We start from the raw sequence: 14,172 nt of genomic DNA, 5'->3' as shown, positions 1-14,172 counted from the left end.
TGGCCGATCCCTTTCTTTACCACTATTTTCCTGATGTGACCCAATATCTCAAATTTCATTCAAATCTGAAAATCTACCGAACCCTGTTCTTGAGTCACTGATCCTCCATGTCCCTCTTAGTCTCACGAGGGTTTTAGGAGGAAGAGAGGTAGGAGAAGGAATGGAGGGAACAAGAGAGGGGAAGGGAGCAAAAGAAGGATTGAATGAGGGAGAGGATGGGGGTAGCAGAGTGATGGGTAAGGATGGAATTGGAAGGAAGGAGAGGAAAGATGAACAGGGAAAGGGATGGGAGAGGATGGACAGTGCGTAGAAAGGGAAGGTGAGGGTATGACGGGGAAATTGAAGCGTGAAATGGGAAGGGGATGCGGGAGCAATGCGCTCGAGCGCCCCCGTTGGCTGCGCCATCCGGGAACGCGCGGCGGCTCGCGTCTGCGCACTGATGGTGAGGGGCGCGCTCCTCATGGCCGCGGGGATGAGCTCGGATGTGTCCGATTCGGTGGCCCTCACGGCCGCCAGCAATCCGGTGACACCCGGCTCCGGGCAGGTGAGGGTGCTAGGAGCGGTGCCCGCCCGCGGAGGAAAGCGACGCTCAGGGTAAGGGCCTCCGCATCTTCGCCGCGTCAGTTTGCACCTCACACACTCGGCGCTTATTGTCACGGAGGGGACGATGGCGGCCATTGGGGTGGGAGCGAGTGAGGAGGGGGCGGTACCGGGGAGTGTGTGGGCGGTACCGGGGGGGGGGGTAGGCCGTTGATACCGCCTTTGTGGGGGCAAAGGTGGGGCCGGGAGGGGAGGGAGCAGAATGGGGTGGAGCTGTGGCCTGGGCAACGCCCCTCCTCTTGACGCCGATGGTGGATGGGGGGGGCGTGTTGTCCGGGTGGGTGATGCGGTCCTCTCCGTAATGCCGGAGAGGGTGTGGGTGGCACACCTTTAATGCTTGGAAAAGGGGGTTGATTATCACCCCCTTTAATGAAGGGAGAGGTGGTTAGGGGAATAATGCCAGGAGGGGTACGCGGTGCTAGGGTGTGCTGTGGGGTTTAGGAGGGGTGACAGCACCCCACCCCATGATGCTGTTGGGGAGAGTTGGGGGCTCAGTGATACCCCCCACCCTTCTCCTTTTTGCCAGAGATGGTGGGTGACAGCCCCCTTTGTTGCTGTGGTGGGTGGGTCTTGATGGTGGGGGGTCAATGGTTTGGGTGTCACTTCTTTGATGGCGGGGTCAGCGGGGTGGTAACACCTGTTCAGTAGTAGGGTGGGTGATGACTGTGATGGCATGTTTAGGGGGCTGAGTGATGCCCACAGGTCGTTGGGGTGGGGGAGGGTGAGGGATGTGGGTGACAGCCCCTCGATGTTGGGGAGGGGTGTGGGTAACGCTGGGGGGTGGGAGTTACTGATATTGGGGCCAGTGATTGTGTGTCGGAGATGTTAGTTGGAAGTGCAGGAGAAAGGATGAAGGAGCCTGAAGATAGGGATGGGGCTGTAGAGTAGAAGAAATGTTCCTATCCCTTTAACTTGGAAAGGTGAGTAGCGGTCTGGAGGGCTCTTATTTCAACCTGGAGATGCGGAGCCAACAACGCTTAACAGCCATGAGCTAGCTGAAAACCATGTTCCTATGGTTAAGCATGTTTTAAATCAGTAGTACAATAATTAACTAGATCCAATGGAGATCCAATTAAGATCTGCACTAATCTGTAGCCAATTAATTTACCAAGGCAACTTTTGCAATCTCAGTAACAGTGTTTCAGATTTACTGAAGCCTAGGTTTATGGACAGTTCTCAGAATCCTTATGTGATCTCAGAAAAGTCTATACTTAAAAAGAATTTCTCCTACTCAGAGGAAGATGATTGGGGGAAATTTCTGTGGTCTGGATCTTCTGTGCTCCATGCTGTTTCCAAAGGTGCTGGACAAGGGAGTTTCAACCTTTATTGCTCTTTCTCATCGGAAGCTGTTCCAAAAATTAGAGTTCATAAGATTTAGGGCAAAGTGAATACAAATTGATTTGGTAAAGGAGGCAAAGAAAGAGCGGAGGATTGATTTTATGGTGGGTGTGCTGTTTTTCTCTGAACTGACTTTCTTGGTTTTTCTTCATTTCATGCCTGTCTGGAGAAGAACAATCTCAGAGTTGTGTACTGCATACATACTTTGACAATAAATGAACCTTTGTTATCTGTGTACAAAACTGGTCACTAGCTTCCAGAGTTTAGACTCTTGCTGTTTATTTCTGTACAGTAACAATTGAAATGTACATGAAGAAGTTTGAAGTTTTAAAGTTTGCAGCTGATGCACAAATTGATTGTGTTGTTGATAGTGAGGGTAGTATTAATAGGGCAGAATAACCACGGGAGAAATTTGAGCCTCAAGTGTGAAGTGATGAGTTTTGGGAGAGTGTCCACTTAGTGGCCACTTTATACAGGTTGACCTTCACTAATCCGGCACCATCGGGACCTGAGGAGTGCCGGATTAGTGAAAATGCCGAATTACAGAAGAATCACATTAAGCAATAGCTAACCGCCTCATTAAAGCTTTAAAATATCATGTAAATCAGTACAAGTTAGATAATAATGAAACAGAAATATTAAATAAGTAGCAAGTGAAATTTTAGTAAAGTAATATACTGTACAGGTACAGATAAAATAAAGGGTACAGGTAAACATACAGTAATTAACTTGTACAGAAAAGTTGAGCACTTCCGCTTCTAAAGTGAGACATTTAATATACCTTCAAGTGAAGTTACATGTCTGCAGATGTGGGGTTGTCAGGATCATCAACATCTTCATCTTGAAAAATGAGTGAAACATCAGCAACTGGTACTGAAACTGGTACAACAGTTTCTTCAAAAACTGTTGATGTTGGTGGCAGCACATCTGGGTGAGCAGAAGTTGATGGCACTGGATTTTGAAGTGTTAGCTCCCCTGTTGCACTTTTTCTAGCAATATTTTTGAACATATCTTCTGAGGTAAGCTGTTTCATATATTTTGGTCTGTCTCTGATTAGCTTATCCTGCAGCATATAACCACTCATTAGTTCTTGCTGAGTTATAAAACATCTTTGCTCTAATCCTTCCAGCAATTCACCTGTCAACTTAATTAGCCTGTCAATAGAAAGTCTCTCTGCTACAACTTCCTCATCTTCATCACTGCTTTCTCCTCCAGTATCTTCCCTCTTTGGATGCACAACTATCTGCACAATTTCAGAGTCAGTATAATGATGACCAGTAGGCTCATCCTCATCTATATTCATCCATTTTTCAACATTGTCGTCATTGAACCTTGATGCAAGATCCTTGGCAGCAGGATTAGTTAGCTCTTGAGCAAAAGAAAGCAGTTCAGGTATCATCTGTTTTACCTTGGAAACTCTAAAGCCTGTAAGGTTATTTCCAGTGTCTTCACCAGGTGCAGACTCAAACATTGAACCTGTTTCTTTCTGTTTCTTTATATCGTACACTGTGGAAGAGCCAATGTTGTAACACTCGCACAAGCTTTTCACCAATACATCACTGTCCAGTTTTTTCAAGAGTTCAACCTTGTCTTTAATGGATAATGTGCGGTGTTTTCACTTCACAGCACAAGGTGCATTTCCTTTACTCACTGGGCCCATAATTGGGGCTAAAAAAGAGCCAATGATACTAATAAATGCAGAAAAACAAGCAGGAATCGCCTGTCTCTGCTTATAAGAGCGCGCTAGCACGTGAACAGATCTAGAGCAACAAAAACAATGTGCAGCAGATTGGTGCGGTGGCCCAGGAAATTTGAAATTACAGTTACCCGGAAAATTTGAAATCAGTGCTGGATTATGGAAGGAACCGGATTACAGGTAGTCGGATTAGTGAAGGTCAACTGTACATGCAAATATCTCCTTAGCCAATCATGTGGCAGCAACTCAATACATAAAAGCATGCAGAGATTCAGTTGTTGTTCAGACCAAACATCAGAATGGGGAGAAATATGATCTACATGACTTTGACAGTGGAGTAGTTTTGGTGGTTTGTATATCTGGGAAGTTGCTGATCTCATGGGATTTTCATGCACAACAGTCTTTAGAGTTTACAGAGAATGGTACAATAAACATCCAGTGAGCGGCAGTTCTGTGGGCGAAAACACCTTGTTAATGTGAGAGGTCAGAGGAGAACTGCCAGGCTGGTTCAAGCTGCCAGGAAGACATTAAAAGTTGTAATTCGTGGGTATATAATTTCATATGAATCTGCTGCTAAGAGGGAGAGAGAAGGGCGATTATGAGAGATTGAGAATACTCTTCCCAACCCTCGAAGCGACATACCAGGCTTTGAAATCCTCTGAAGATTATAATAAAATAATGAAGCTTAAATATGAGTACAATTGTATCTTGGGTAGTCAAATAAATAACCTCCTCTTAAAATGGGGAACAAGCCTGAGGGGTCTCCTGGCACGGCAGCTCAGGGGCGCCCAGGCCCTAAGGTCAATTCATTGCATTAGATCAAGGGCGGGTGCCCTGTTAACTAACCCCAAGGAGATAAATGACTGTTTTAAAGAATTTTACAGCGAACTCTACACCTCTAAATGCAATGCCACTCAAGGGTACGTCCACACTATGCTAGATAATTTTGAAAACGCCGGTTTCGAGTAAAAACGACAGGCGTCCACACTAAGCGTTTTTCAAAATATCTCTGTCCACACTAACACCGATATTTGGGCGAATCTCCTGTACTTGGCACGCGCAGGACGCACAGAAAACAAGCGAAGAGGAAATGGTATACTTAGTACGTGTTTGTCCAGTTACGGAGTAGAAAAACTTAAAAGGAATTGCTCTTGGCTCTCGTGCAGGAGGACTTGAAACAAATACTGGGGCATACGGAGGCAACCGACAGGGAGCTCTCGGACAGGATGACCTGACTGACGACGAACATTGAAAAACTGACTAACTCTGTTGCATTAATAAAGTACCTTGTTAAATGTATAAAACATGTCTGCATCAGTGTTATCTTGTATTTCCATACAATGTTACATTAGGCTGTTACACATCTATTGTCAGAGAAGTACTTGCATAAGTAGGTAAACCACCTTCATACAAGCAAGGACAGAAAACAGGGCAAAGTGAGAATACTTATTTATTCAGTAAAGCTGTGGGTCAAGTATTTGGTGAGTACATTTCTAAGTCTTCTGGCTTCAGTCTTGTTGCCGTCTGTTCTGAAATTGTTAGGTTCTGCGAAGCGCAGAATCAAATATTGCTGTGATAATTGTATGCTCTAGTATCAATTGTCGACAATAAAGTAATAATAATAAGAAGAAGAATAAGAAGAAAACAATGAAATGCTGCGCTGCCGCCATTTGTTCCGGCACGTCATGACAGTGGTTTTAAAAAGCTCCAGTGATCCCGTACACACTGCAATGGATATTAGGCGTTTTCAGATTTATTCACTCTGGAGACCGTTTCTGAAAATCTCCGTTTTCGGGGGCTGAAAATGCCGTTTCAGTGTGGACGGAAGGTCAAAACGAAGAGAAAAAGCTTCGTTTTCAAAATTATCCGGCGTGGTGTGGACGTAGCCTCTATCTGATTTGTATGACTTCTTTGATTCTTTTGTAATGTGGAAACTTAGTGACGCTGCTAGGGAGGACTTAGATGCTGTCTTCACTTTGGAAGAAATAACTTCTGCCATTAAGTCATTTCAGTCCGGCAAGGCTGCTGGGCCGGATGGATTTGGCTATGAATTTTATAAGAAATTCTGTGATATCCTTGCCCCACTTCTCCTCAGAATGATATCTTGCTCTAAGAGAGATAAAGCCTTGCCTAGAACATTGTACGAGGCTAATATTTCCCTCATTTTAAAGAACGGTAAAGAGGAAACGGACCCGGCCAGCTATAGGCCCATTGCACTTCAGAATTTCGATAGAAAGGTAATTACTAAAATGCTGACTAACCAACTAAATAAGTATTTGTCGTCTATCATTCATCCTGATCAGACAGGATTTGTCCTGGGTAGGTTCTCTTTTTCCAATGTCAGATGCCTCCTTAATACTATATATGCTGATCATGGGAGAGCTAGTGGGGCAGCAATTTTGTCCCTTGATGCACAGAAGGCTTTTGACCAGATTGAGTGGTCTTAACATGTTTCAGTCACTGTACAGGTTTGGGTTCGGGGAGTCATTTGTATCTTGGGTAAAACTGATGTATGCCAGCCCAATGTGTTCTATTATAACTAATGGTGACAAGTCAACTCTGTTTCCCCTACACCGTTCAGTCCAGCAGGGGTGCCTTCTCTCACTGGCCCTTTTTGCCATCGTGGTAGAGCCCTTTGTCTTAAAAATAAGAAGTCACCCAAATATTCTGGGTTTGAAAGTAGGAGGTATTGAAACACTTATTAGTTTATATGCTGACGACGTGATACTCTATTTACAAAACTCAGAAAAGTCAGTCCCTGTTCTAGATTTAATCACCTCTTTTGGTAGACTATCAGGATACTCAAATCAATTGGACAAAAAGTGACTTTGTGCCCCTCTCCAACGACTACACGCGGGGTTTTTTGGAAAGTGTCCCGTTCAAAGTAGTTAAATATCACTTTACTTACCTTGGCTTGACAATCTCCAAAGATTCTAAATTAATATTCAAATTAAACTTCGCGGAGTTTATTTCAAAACTTAAACAGAATATAGAAAGTTTGAAAACCCTCCCTCTGTCCATGATTGGTCGTATAAATTCAATTAAAATGGTTTCCCTCCCTAGGTTTCTCTATCTTTGTCAAAATCTCCCCATTTTTCTTACATCAGCTTTCTTTAAAGAATCGGACTCCATAAAATTGTCTTATATCTGGAAATATAAGAATCACAGGATTTCGAAAATTCATTTACAAAAGCCCAAGTCTGACGGAAGGCTGGAATTACCTGTATTTAGACACTATTATTGGGCTGTCAATGTGAGGGCTTTAATGTTTTGGCAATAGGGGGCTCCGGATAACCTAGCCCCTGGGACTCCCTTGTGGCTATGTATGGAGTCTAACTCTGTTGTCAATTCCTCCTTGCCAGCCATGCTGTTCTCTAAGTTAGAGAAGCCTGGGACTTCAAAAAGTTTGAGTTTTGTTTTGAAAAATTCCATCAGAATTCTAAATCAGCTTAGAATTTACCAGAGACCTCTGTACAAACACCAATCTGTTTCAATCACTCCTTTCTACCCTCATGGTCAGATAAAACCTACCATGCTTGGAGGGAGAAGGGTCTAGTTTCTATTGAAGACCTGTACGTAGATGGACGGTTTGCAGCATTTAGTCTGCTGAAAGAGAATTTTGAGCTGCCTCATTCACACTTTTTTCATTACTTACAAATTAGACACTACATTCAATCTAAGATTTGTAGTTTTGAAATCCTTCCAGGGAAACATATGTTTCTTGATATTTTAAAGAACCCTCCTGACTCCAGGCATCTCGTTTCTAAGTTCGTACATTTGTTTGATAATTGCACTGCAGTATTTACTGTGAAGATTGGAGACGCCTGGAGAGAGGAGTTGGGCATTGAATTATCCAAAGCTGCCTGGGATAAATCAGCTTCGTCTATGATACAGGCTTGCTCTGTTAACAGCAAGCATCAACTGATCCAGTTGAAAGTTATCCACCATCTCCATTACTCTAAACTTAGATTGCACAGGATTTACCCTTCTGTCTCGCCAATGTGTGATAGATGCCAAAGCACAGAAGCCACGTTGTCACACACCTTTTGGTTTTACCCATTACTGACTGGATTTTGGTCCAAAATATTAGATTAGATTATGAGGACACACAGTCCTCTTTTATTGTCATTTAGTAATGCATGCATTAAGAAATGATACAATATTCCTCGGGTGTGATATCACAGAAACACAGGACAGACCAAGACTGAAAAACTAACAAAAACCACATAATTATAATATATAGTTACAACAGTGCAACAATACCATAACTTGATGAAGAGCAGGCCATGGCACAGTAAAAAAGTTCAAAGTCTCTCGAAAGTCCCACATCTCACGCAGACAGGAGAAGGGAGAAAACTCTCCCTGCCATACCGGACCACAGTCCGACTCTGAGTCGTCCGAAAACTTCGAGCTCTGATCAGCCCTCCGACGCTGAGTACCGAGCACCATCTCTACCGAACGTTTTGACCTCAGCCTCGGTCGCCAGCAGCAGGTAAAGCCGGGGATTTTGGGGCCTTCTCTCCGGAGATTCTGGATCACACAGTAGCAGCGGCAGCGAACTGGGCATTTCAGAAATTTCCAGATGTTCCTCTGCTTCTCACGTCTGCCTTCATCAAATTAGAATTGTGCACGGCGTCGACTGATACTCAAAGGCCTATAAAAGATCCTTCCCCTTGGAAGCTGGTCTCGCTATATTTGGCTGCGCGCAATCTACTATTTGTTTCCCTGCGGCCATACAACAGTCTCTGATGCTGGGGATGATTGTTGCCTAAAGACTTATCTTGAGGGAATGGAAATCACCTTCTCCCCCTTCCTTTCAGAGATGGATGGCTGATATGATTTCAGTCATACAGATGGAGAAACTTCGGTTCTTGAGAACCAATTCAATTAAAAAATTTTCAGCTATCTGGGATCCATTTCTTGCCTACCTGGATGAGGCCCGGGGTGGATGAGCAATTTCCCCCCAGCTGATTTCTCACGGCCCTCATTTGAGATTTAATGTTTAGTAGTTTTGAGCACTTTCTACAATAGGCATCCCTCTAATGCTATGTTTTTTTTTGCTTATTTCATTTTTATACATGTCTGAGCTGGTATGTTCTTGTTGATTTCATTTTTTTTTTGGAAAATTTTGAAAATAATGTATTAAAAAAAAGCTGCCAGGAAGACGACATTAACTCAAATAACCACGCGCTACAACAGTGGTGTGCAGAAGAATATCTCTGAACGCACAACCTGTTGAACCTCGGAGCGAGAGGGCTACAGCAGCAAATGACCACACCGGGTTCCACTGAGTGAATGAAGTGAATGGTCATACAATAGTATTTAGAGATGGTGTTCTTGGTATGGGAGGAGGATGGCATGGAGTTGTTCAGTGGGGTAGAACTTAGAAACAAGAAGCGGAGAGGCACTCTAAAGGCTGCCAAATAAAGAAACAAAACTAAGTACAGTGGACAATAGACATAAACTTGAAAAGATACAAATGCAAAACTCAACTGCAACTATCTTATTGCAAGGATTCTGACAAGAAAGATGTATGAACTGTGGATATCAAGTAATGCACGGGAAAGTGATACTGTTGCTATCATTCAGACACCCTAGAAAACACTGGAATGTTTTCTAGGGTGTAGACTCTACAGTTGCGGTGTGTACTTTAGGGATTGGCATTGCAATATTCGACAACTAATCTATCACTAGAGTCATGAAGAAGTGTTTATCAAAAGGACAAATGGGCAGAGTTTAGCAAAGAAACAAGGGCCTAAGTGAACTACATTCCTCTAAGTAATCAGCAGGAGATGGAAGAACAAATGTGTAAGCAAATCAAAGAGATAAAAAGGATTTATTAAAATATAAAGATTGGCTTTATGTGTCACGTGTACTTTGAAACATACATTGAAATGCCTCGTTTGTGTTAATGATCAATAGGGTCCAGAGATGTGCTGGGGCAGCCTGTAAGTATTGTCATGTTTCTGGTGCCAACATAACATACCTGCAACTTACAAACCCATATGTCTTTGGAACATGGGAGGAAACCAAGTGGGGGATCTTATTTGAGGTGTACAAAATTGTGGAGTGTAGATAAAATTGAAGATTTTCCCTTAGCAGAGACATCTTTGACCAACAGGGATAGGTTTATGTTAAAGAGTTAGAGGTTTAGTGGGGATTTGAGGAAGAACTCTTTTATCCACAAGTTGGTTGAAACTGTGAGTGATGGAAGAGGTACTTTCATGATAGTTAAGAAGTTTTAAAGTTTTGAATTGAATTGACTTTATTTCTTACATCCTTCACATACATGAGGAGTAAAAATCTTTATGTTACATATCCATCTAAATGTGCAATGTGCAATCGTTGTAATTTATAATTATAATAAATAGAACAGTCAGTGTAATGTAGAGTACACTCAAATGACCGTGAGGTCATCAGTCTGATGGCCTTGTGGAAGTTGCTGTCCCGGAGCCTGTTGGTCCTGGCTGTTATGCTGCGTACCGTTTTCAGGATGGTAGCAGCTGGAATAGATTGTGGTTGGGGTGGCTAAGATCCCCAATGATCCTTCGGGCCTTTATTTCCACACCTGTCTTTGTAAATGTCCTGAATCATGGGAAGTTCACAACTACAGATGCACTGGGCTGTCCTCACCACTCTCTGCAGAGTTCTGTGATTAAGGGAGGTACAGTTCCCATACCAGGCAGTGATGCAGCCAGTCAGGATGCTCTCAATTGTGCCCCTGTAGAAAGTCCTTAGGATTTGGGGGCCCATACCAAACTTCCTCAACTGTCTGAGGTGAAAGAGACAAAAGAGTTCATAGTCATATAGCAAGAAAACTCTCAAGCATCCATTTTATACTAATCCCATTTTATTCTTCCATATTCCCTTGGCCGTCACTGGATCCAGTGGGAATGTACGGTGGCCAGTTAACCCACCAACACACACATGTTTGCAAATGGCAGGGGGATAAACCTAAACTGGAAGATTAGGTCTCAAGGAATCCGGGGAGAGCTCGTTCAGTGGGTTCAAAATTGGCTCGGAGGTAGAAGGCAAAGAATGGTGATTGAAGTTTGTTTTTTGATTTAGAGATTGTTGACTAGTATGCTGTAGAAGTCGATGTTGGGTTCCTTGTTATTCATTATTCTCAGTCACAATAACAGACAAACACAATCTGCCTAAACTAATAACACATAAACAATTGTACTTCTCATCAATGCTGAGTTCTCCATTTAAACAATCAGTCTTAAGTTCAAAAAAGTACGTGCACCTCTGGGTGCAATACTGAAGGAGGTGAAAAAGAATCCAAGGGTAACACAGAAGACCTGCAGAAATCTCTACATCTTGTTCATGTGTCCACTATAAGAAGAACACTGAACAAGAAGGATGTTTATGGAAGGACACCGCAGAGGAAACCACTGCTCTCCAAGAAAGTACATTGCTGCAAGTCTCAGAATTGCAAAATAGCATCTGGATGTTCTACAATGCTTCTGGGACAATGTTCTGTGGACAGATGATACAAAATTTGAACTTCCTGGATGAAATGCACACCATTACATTTGGAAGGAAGAGGACACTGCATGCCAGCACCAAAACTTCATCCGAACTGTGAAGCATGGTGGAGGGGAACATCATGGTTTCAGGCTGTTTTGCTGCTTCAGGGCCTGAATAGCTTAGAACCATTGAGGGAAAAATGTATTCAAAATTGTATCAAGACTTTTTACAGGAGAATGCCAGGGTAGCAGTCCATCACCTGAAGCTTAATAGGAGTTGGATGTTCCAACAAGACAATGATCTGAAAGACAAGAGTAAATCAACAACAGAATGGTTTAAAAATAGGAAAATTCATGTTTTGGAATGGCCAGTTAACCCAATTGAGATGCTGTGGCTTGACCTGAAGAAGGCTGTTCGTGCAAGGTAACTCAGAAATATCGATAAACTGAAACAGCTTTTAATGGAGGAATGGTCTAAAATTCTTCCTCGCCATTGTGCAAGTCTGATCAGCAGCTACAGGAAATGTTCAGTGGAGGTGAAGTACAAGGGTTCACATACTTTTTCCGGCCTGGACTGTGAATGATTAAACAATGTTTTCAATAAAGACATGAAAAGAGCAATTGGTTGTTTTAGGCAGATTGTGTTTGTCTATTATTGTGACTGAGATGTAGATCAGACCACATTTTATGAGTAATTAATGCAGAAAACCAGATAATTGCAAAGGGTTCACAAACTTTTTCTTGCAGCTGTATGTTTTAGATGCAAATGCACAAAGCTTAATCAGTAAGTTTGCAGATGATATTAAATTAAGTGTTGTTGATAGTGAAGGTTATTGTGGATTACAAGGGGATCTAGATAAGTTAGGGAAATATGCTGACTGGCAAATGGATTTTAATACAGGTAAAAGTGAGTTATTACGTTTTGTAAAGTCAAACCAGTGTAGGACTTGTACAATGAATGATAGATAGGGCCCTAGAGAGTGTAATGGAACAGAGGGACTTCAGAGTACCAGTACGTAGTTCAACGAAAAGACTTCACACGTGGACAGAGTGGTGAAAAAGGCATTTAGTATGCTGGCCTTCATCAGTCATGGTATTGAGTATAGGAGTTGGAAAATTATGTTGCAGTTATTGGCGAGGCTGCACTAGAAACCCTGTGTACAGTTTGGTCACCCTGTTATAGGAAGAGTGGTTAAACTTGAAAGTATGCAGAAAAGATTTATGAGGATAAGCCAGGATTAGAGGGCCTAACTTATAGGGAGAATTTGGATAGGTTAGGTTTTTATTCCTGTGAACACAGGAGAATAAGGGATGACTTTATGTAAATGTTTAAAATTGTAAGTGGCAAAGATAAGGTGGATAGCAGGAGTCTCTTCTTTAGGGTAGGAGAGTCCAAAACTGGTGGACATTGGTTTAGGGTGAGAAGGGAAAATTTTAAAGGGATTGAGGGGCAACATTTTACGCAGAGGATGGTGAGTATATGGATCGAGCTTCCAGAAGAAGCGGTTGAGTCAGATGTAATAGTTCCTAGTAAGGTTGAACCTCAGCGCTGAACTGACTCTGCAGTTATGGCCTGCAGCCGTTGGGCTTCTGGATGACTGCATTCGCGTTCAGTGCTGAGCTGGCTTTGTGGTATTCCAACTGGCTGCATCACCCATCTGGCGTAGGATGGAAGGAAGCTGCAGAAAGTTGTGAACTCATTGAGCTCCATTGTGGGCACGAGCTTCCATAGCATCCAGGACATCTGCAAAGAGTGATGCCTCGAAAAGGTGATAGCCATCATTAAGGACCCCCATCACCCAGGACATGCCCTCTTCTCATCAGGAAGGAGGTAAAGAAGCCTGAAGGCACACACTCACCGATTCAGGAACAGCTTCTTCCCCTCTGCCATCCGATTTCTGAATTAACATTGAACCCATGAACACTACCTCACTACTTTTTTTTTTGCAGTACTTCGTTAATTTAACTATTTTATATATACAAGTTGACACCAATTTTATGGCACCCTCGGTTCCTGAACCTTGCCAGATGAACTTTTTTGCTGATTAAAAGAGGTCGCGCAATAACAATGGCAAATGGACTATAGAAGTTTAAAAATGATTATTAATTAAACAAAAATTAAATATAAATATATTAATTACTGTGCTTACGAAGAATGTTGCTTCTCGGTTAGCTTTTTAAACATTTCATCCAGGCAAAGTTATTTTATGTGTTTTGATCTCTCCCTGTGTAATTTTTCTTGCATCCAATGAAAATTCATTAGTTCTTGTTCTGTCATGAAGGTACATTCTCTAACCCTTTGACTAAATCACCCAACAACTCAATTAACTTGTCAATAGTCAATCTTTCAGTTTCATCTGTTCCATCATCATTGCTGCCATCTTCATCACTTGCAGTGTTTTTGTCAGCATTCAGAACACTGTCTATCATCTCTGAGTCCACAAGGTGGTGCACAACAAGTGTTTCATCGTTGACGATCATTCATTCGCTTTGATTTTCTTCATTAAGACTTCTTGCTGTATCTTTGAAAGCTGGTCCTGTAGCACGTTTTGCATATGTAAGGAAATCATGAACAACTACTTTCTCCTTTGGTATGTGAAATCCTGTAAAATCATCGTCAAGCTTTTCTTCAGTTGCTTTATCAAACATCAAGGCAAGCCACAATTTATGCAAGCCATTCTTTATTGTTGAAGATTTTACCTTCTCCCACCCTTGAGCAATGAACCAAATAATGTCCTTCATGTTAAATTCTTTAATAAACATCCGTATGGAATTGCTAGCATTCACCTCATCTAACAGATATTTCATGAAAAGTGAGTGATACTTGGTCTTTAGAGAGCACAGTATTCCTTGGTCTTGGGATTGGTTAGGTGATGTACAGTTTGGTGGTAAACACACTGTAAAAATATCATTCTTACACAGGAATTCAGCTTTGGGGTGAGCTGAACAGTTATCCAAAATAAGAAGAATTTTGCAATCTTTGGGTAACCATATAGATATGCCATATGCTCTGGCACAAAATATTTTTCAAACTACTCTAACATAATATCGGTGGTAATCCAGCCA

General features: G+C 42.3%; 1 protein-coding gene across 6 annotated transcripts in view; it reads left to right on the top strand.

The window, feature by feature from the left end:
- Nucleotides 1-455: 455 nt before the first annotated feature.
- The window catches only part of arnt2 (aryl-hydrocarbon receptor nuclear translocator 2), a 402,719-nt gene continuing 389,002 nt past the window's right edge, over nt 456-14,172 (top strand). For 2 of the 6 annotated variants that reach the window (XM_063065763.1, XM_063065762.1), the window contains exon 1: nt 456-594. In XM_063065763.1, the coding sequence (XP_062921833.1) occupies nt 461-594 (134 nt within the window). In that variant the 5' untranslated portion in view covers nt 456-460. The remainder of the gene's footprint in view (nt 595-14,172) is intronic. The other 4 variants (XM_063065765.1, XM_063065764.1, XM_063065769.1 and 1 more) reach the window with 2 other exon arrangements.

This window comes from Mobula hypostoma, chromosome 13 (genome assembly GCF_963921235.1).
Source record: "Mobula hypostoma chromosome 13, sMobHyp1.1, whole genome shotgun sequence".
NCBI lineage: Eukaryota > Metazoa > Chordata > Chondrichthyes > Myliobatiformes > Myliobatidae > Mobula > Mobula hypostoma.
This window is presented reverse-complemented; position numbering and strand designations above follow the sequence as displayed.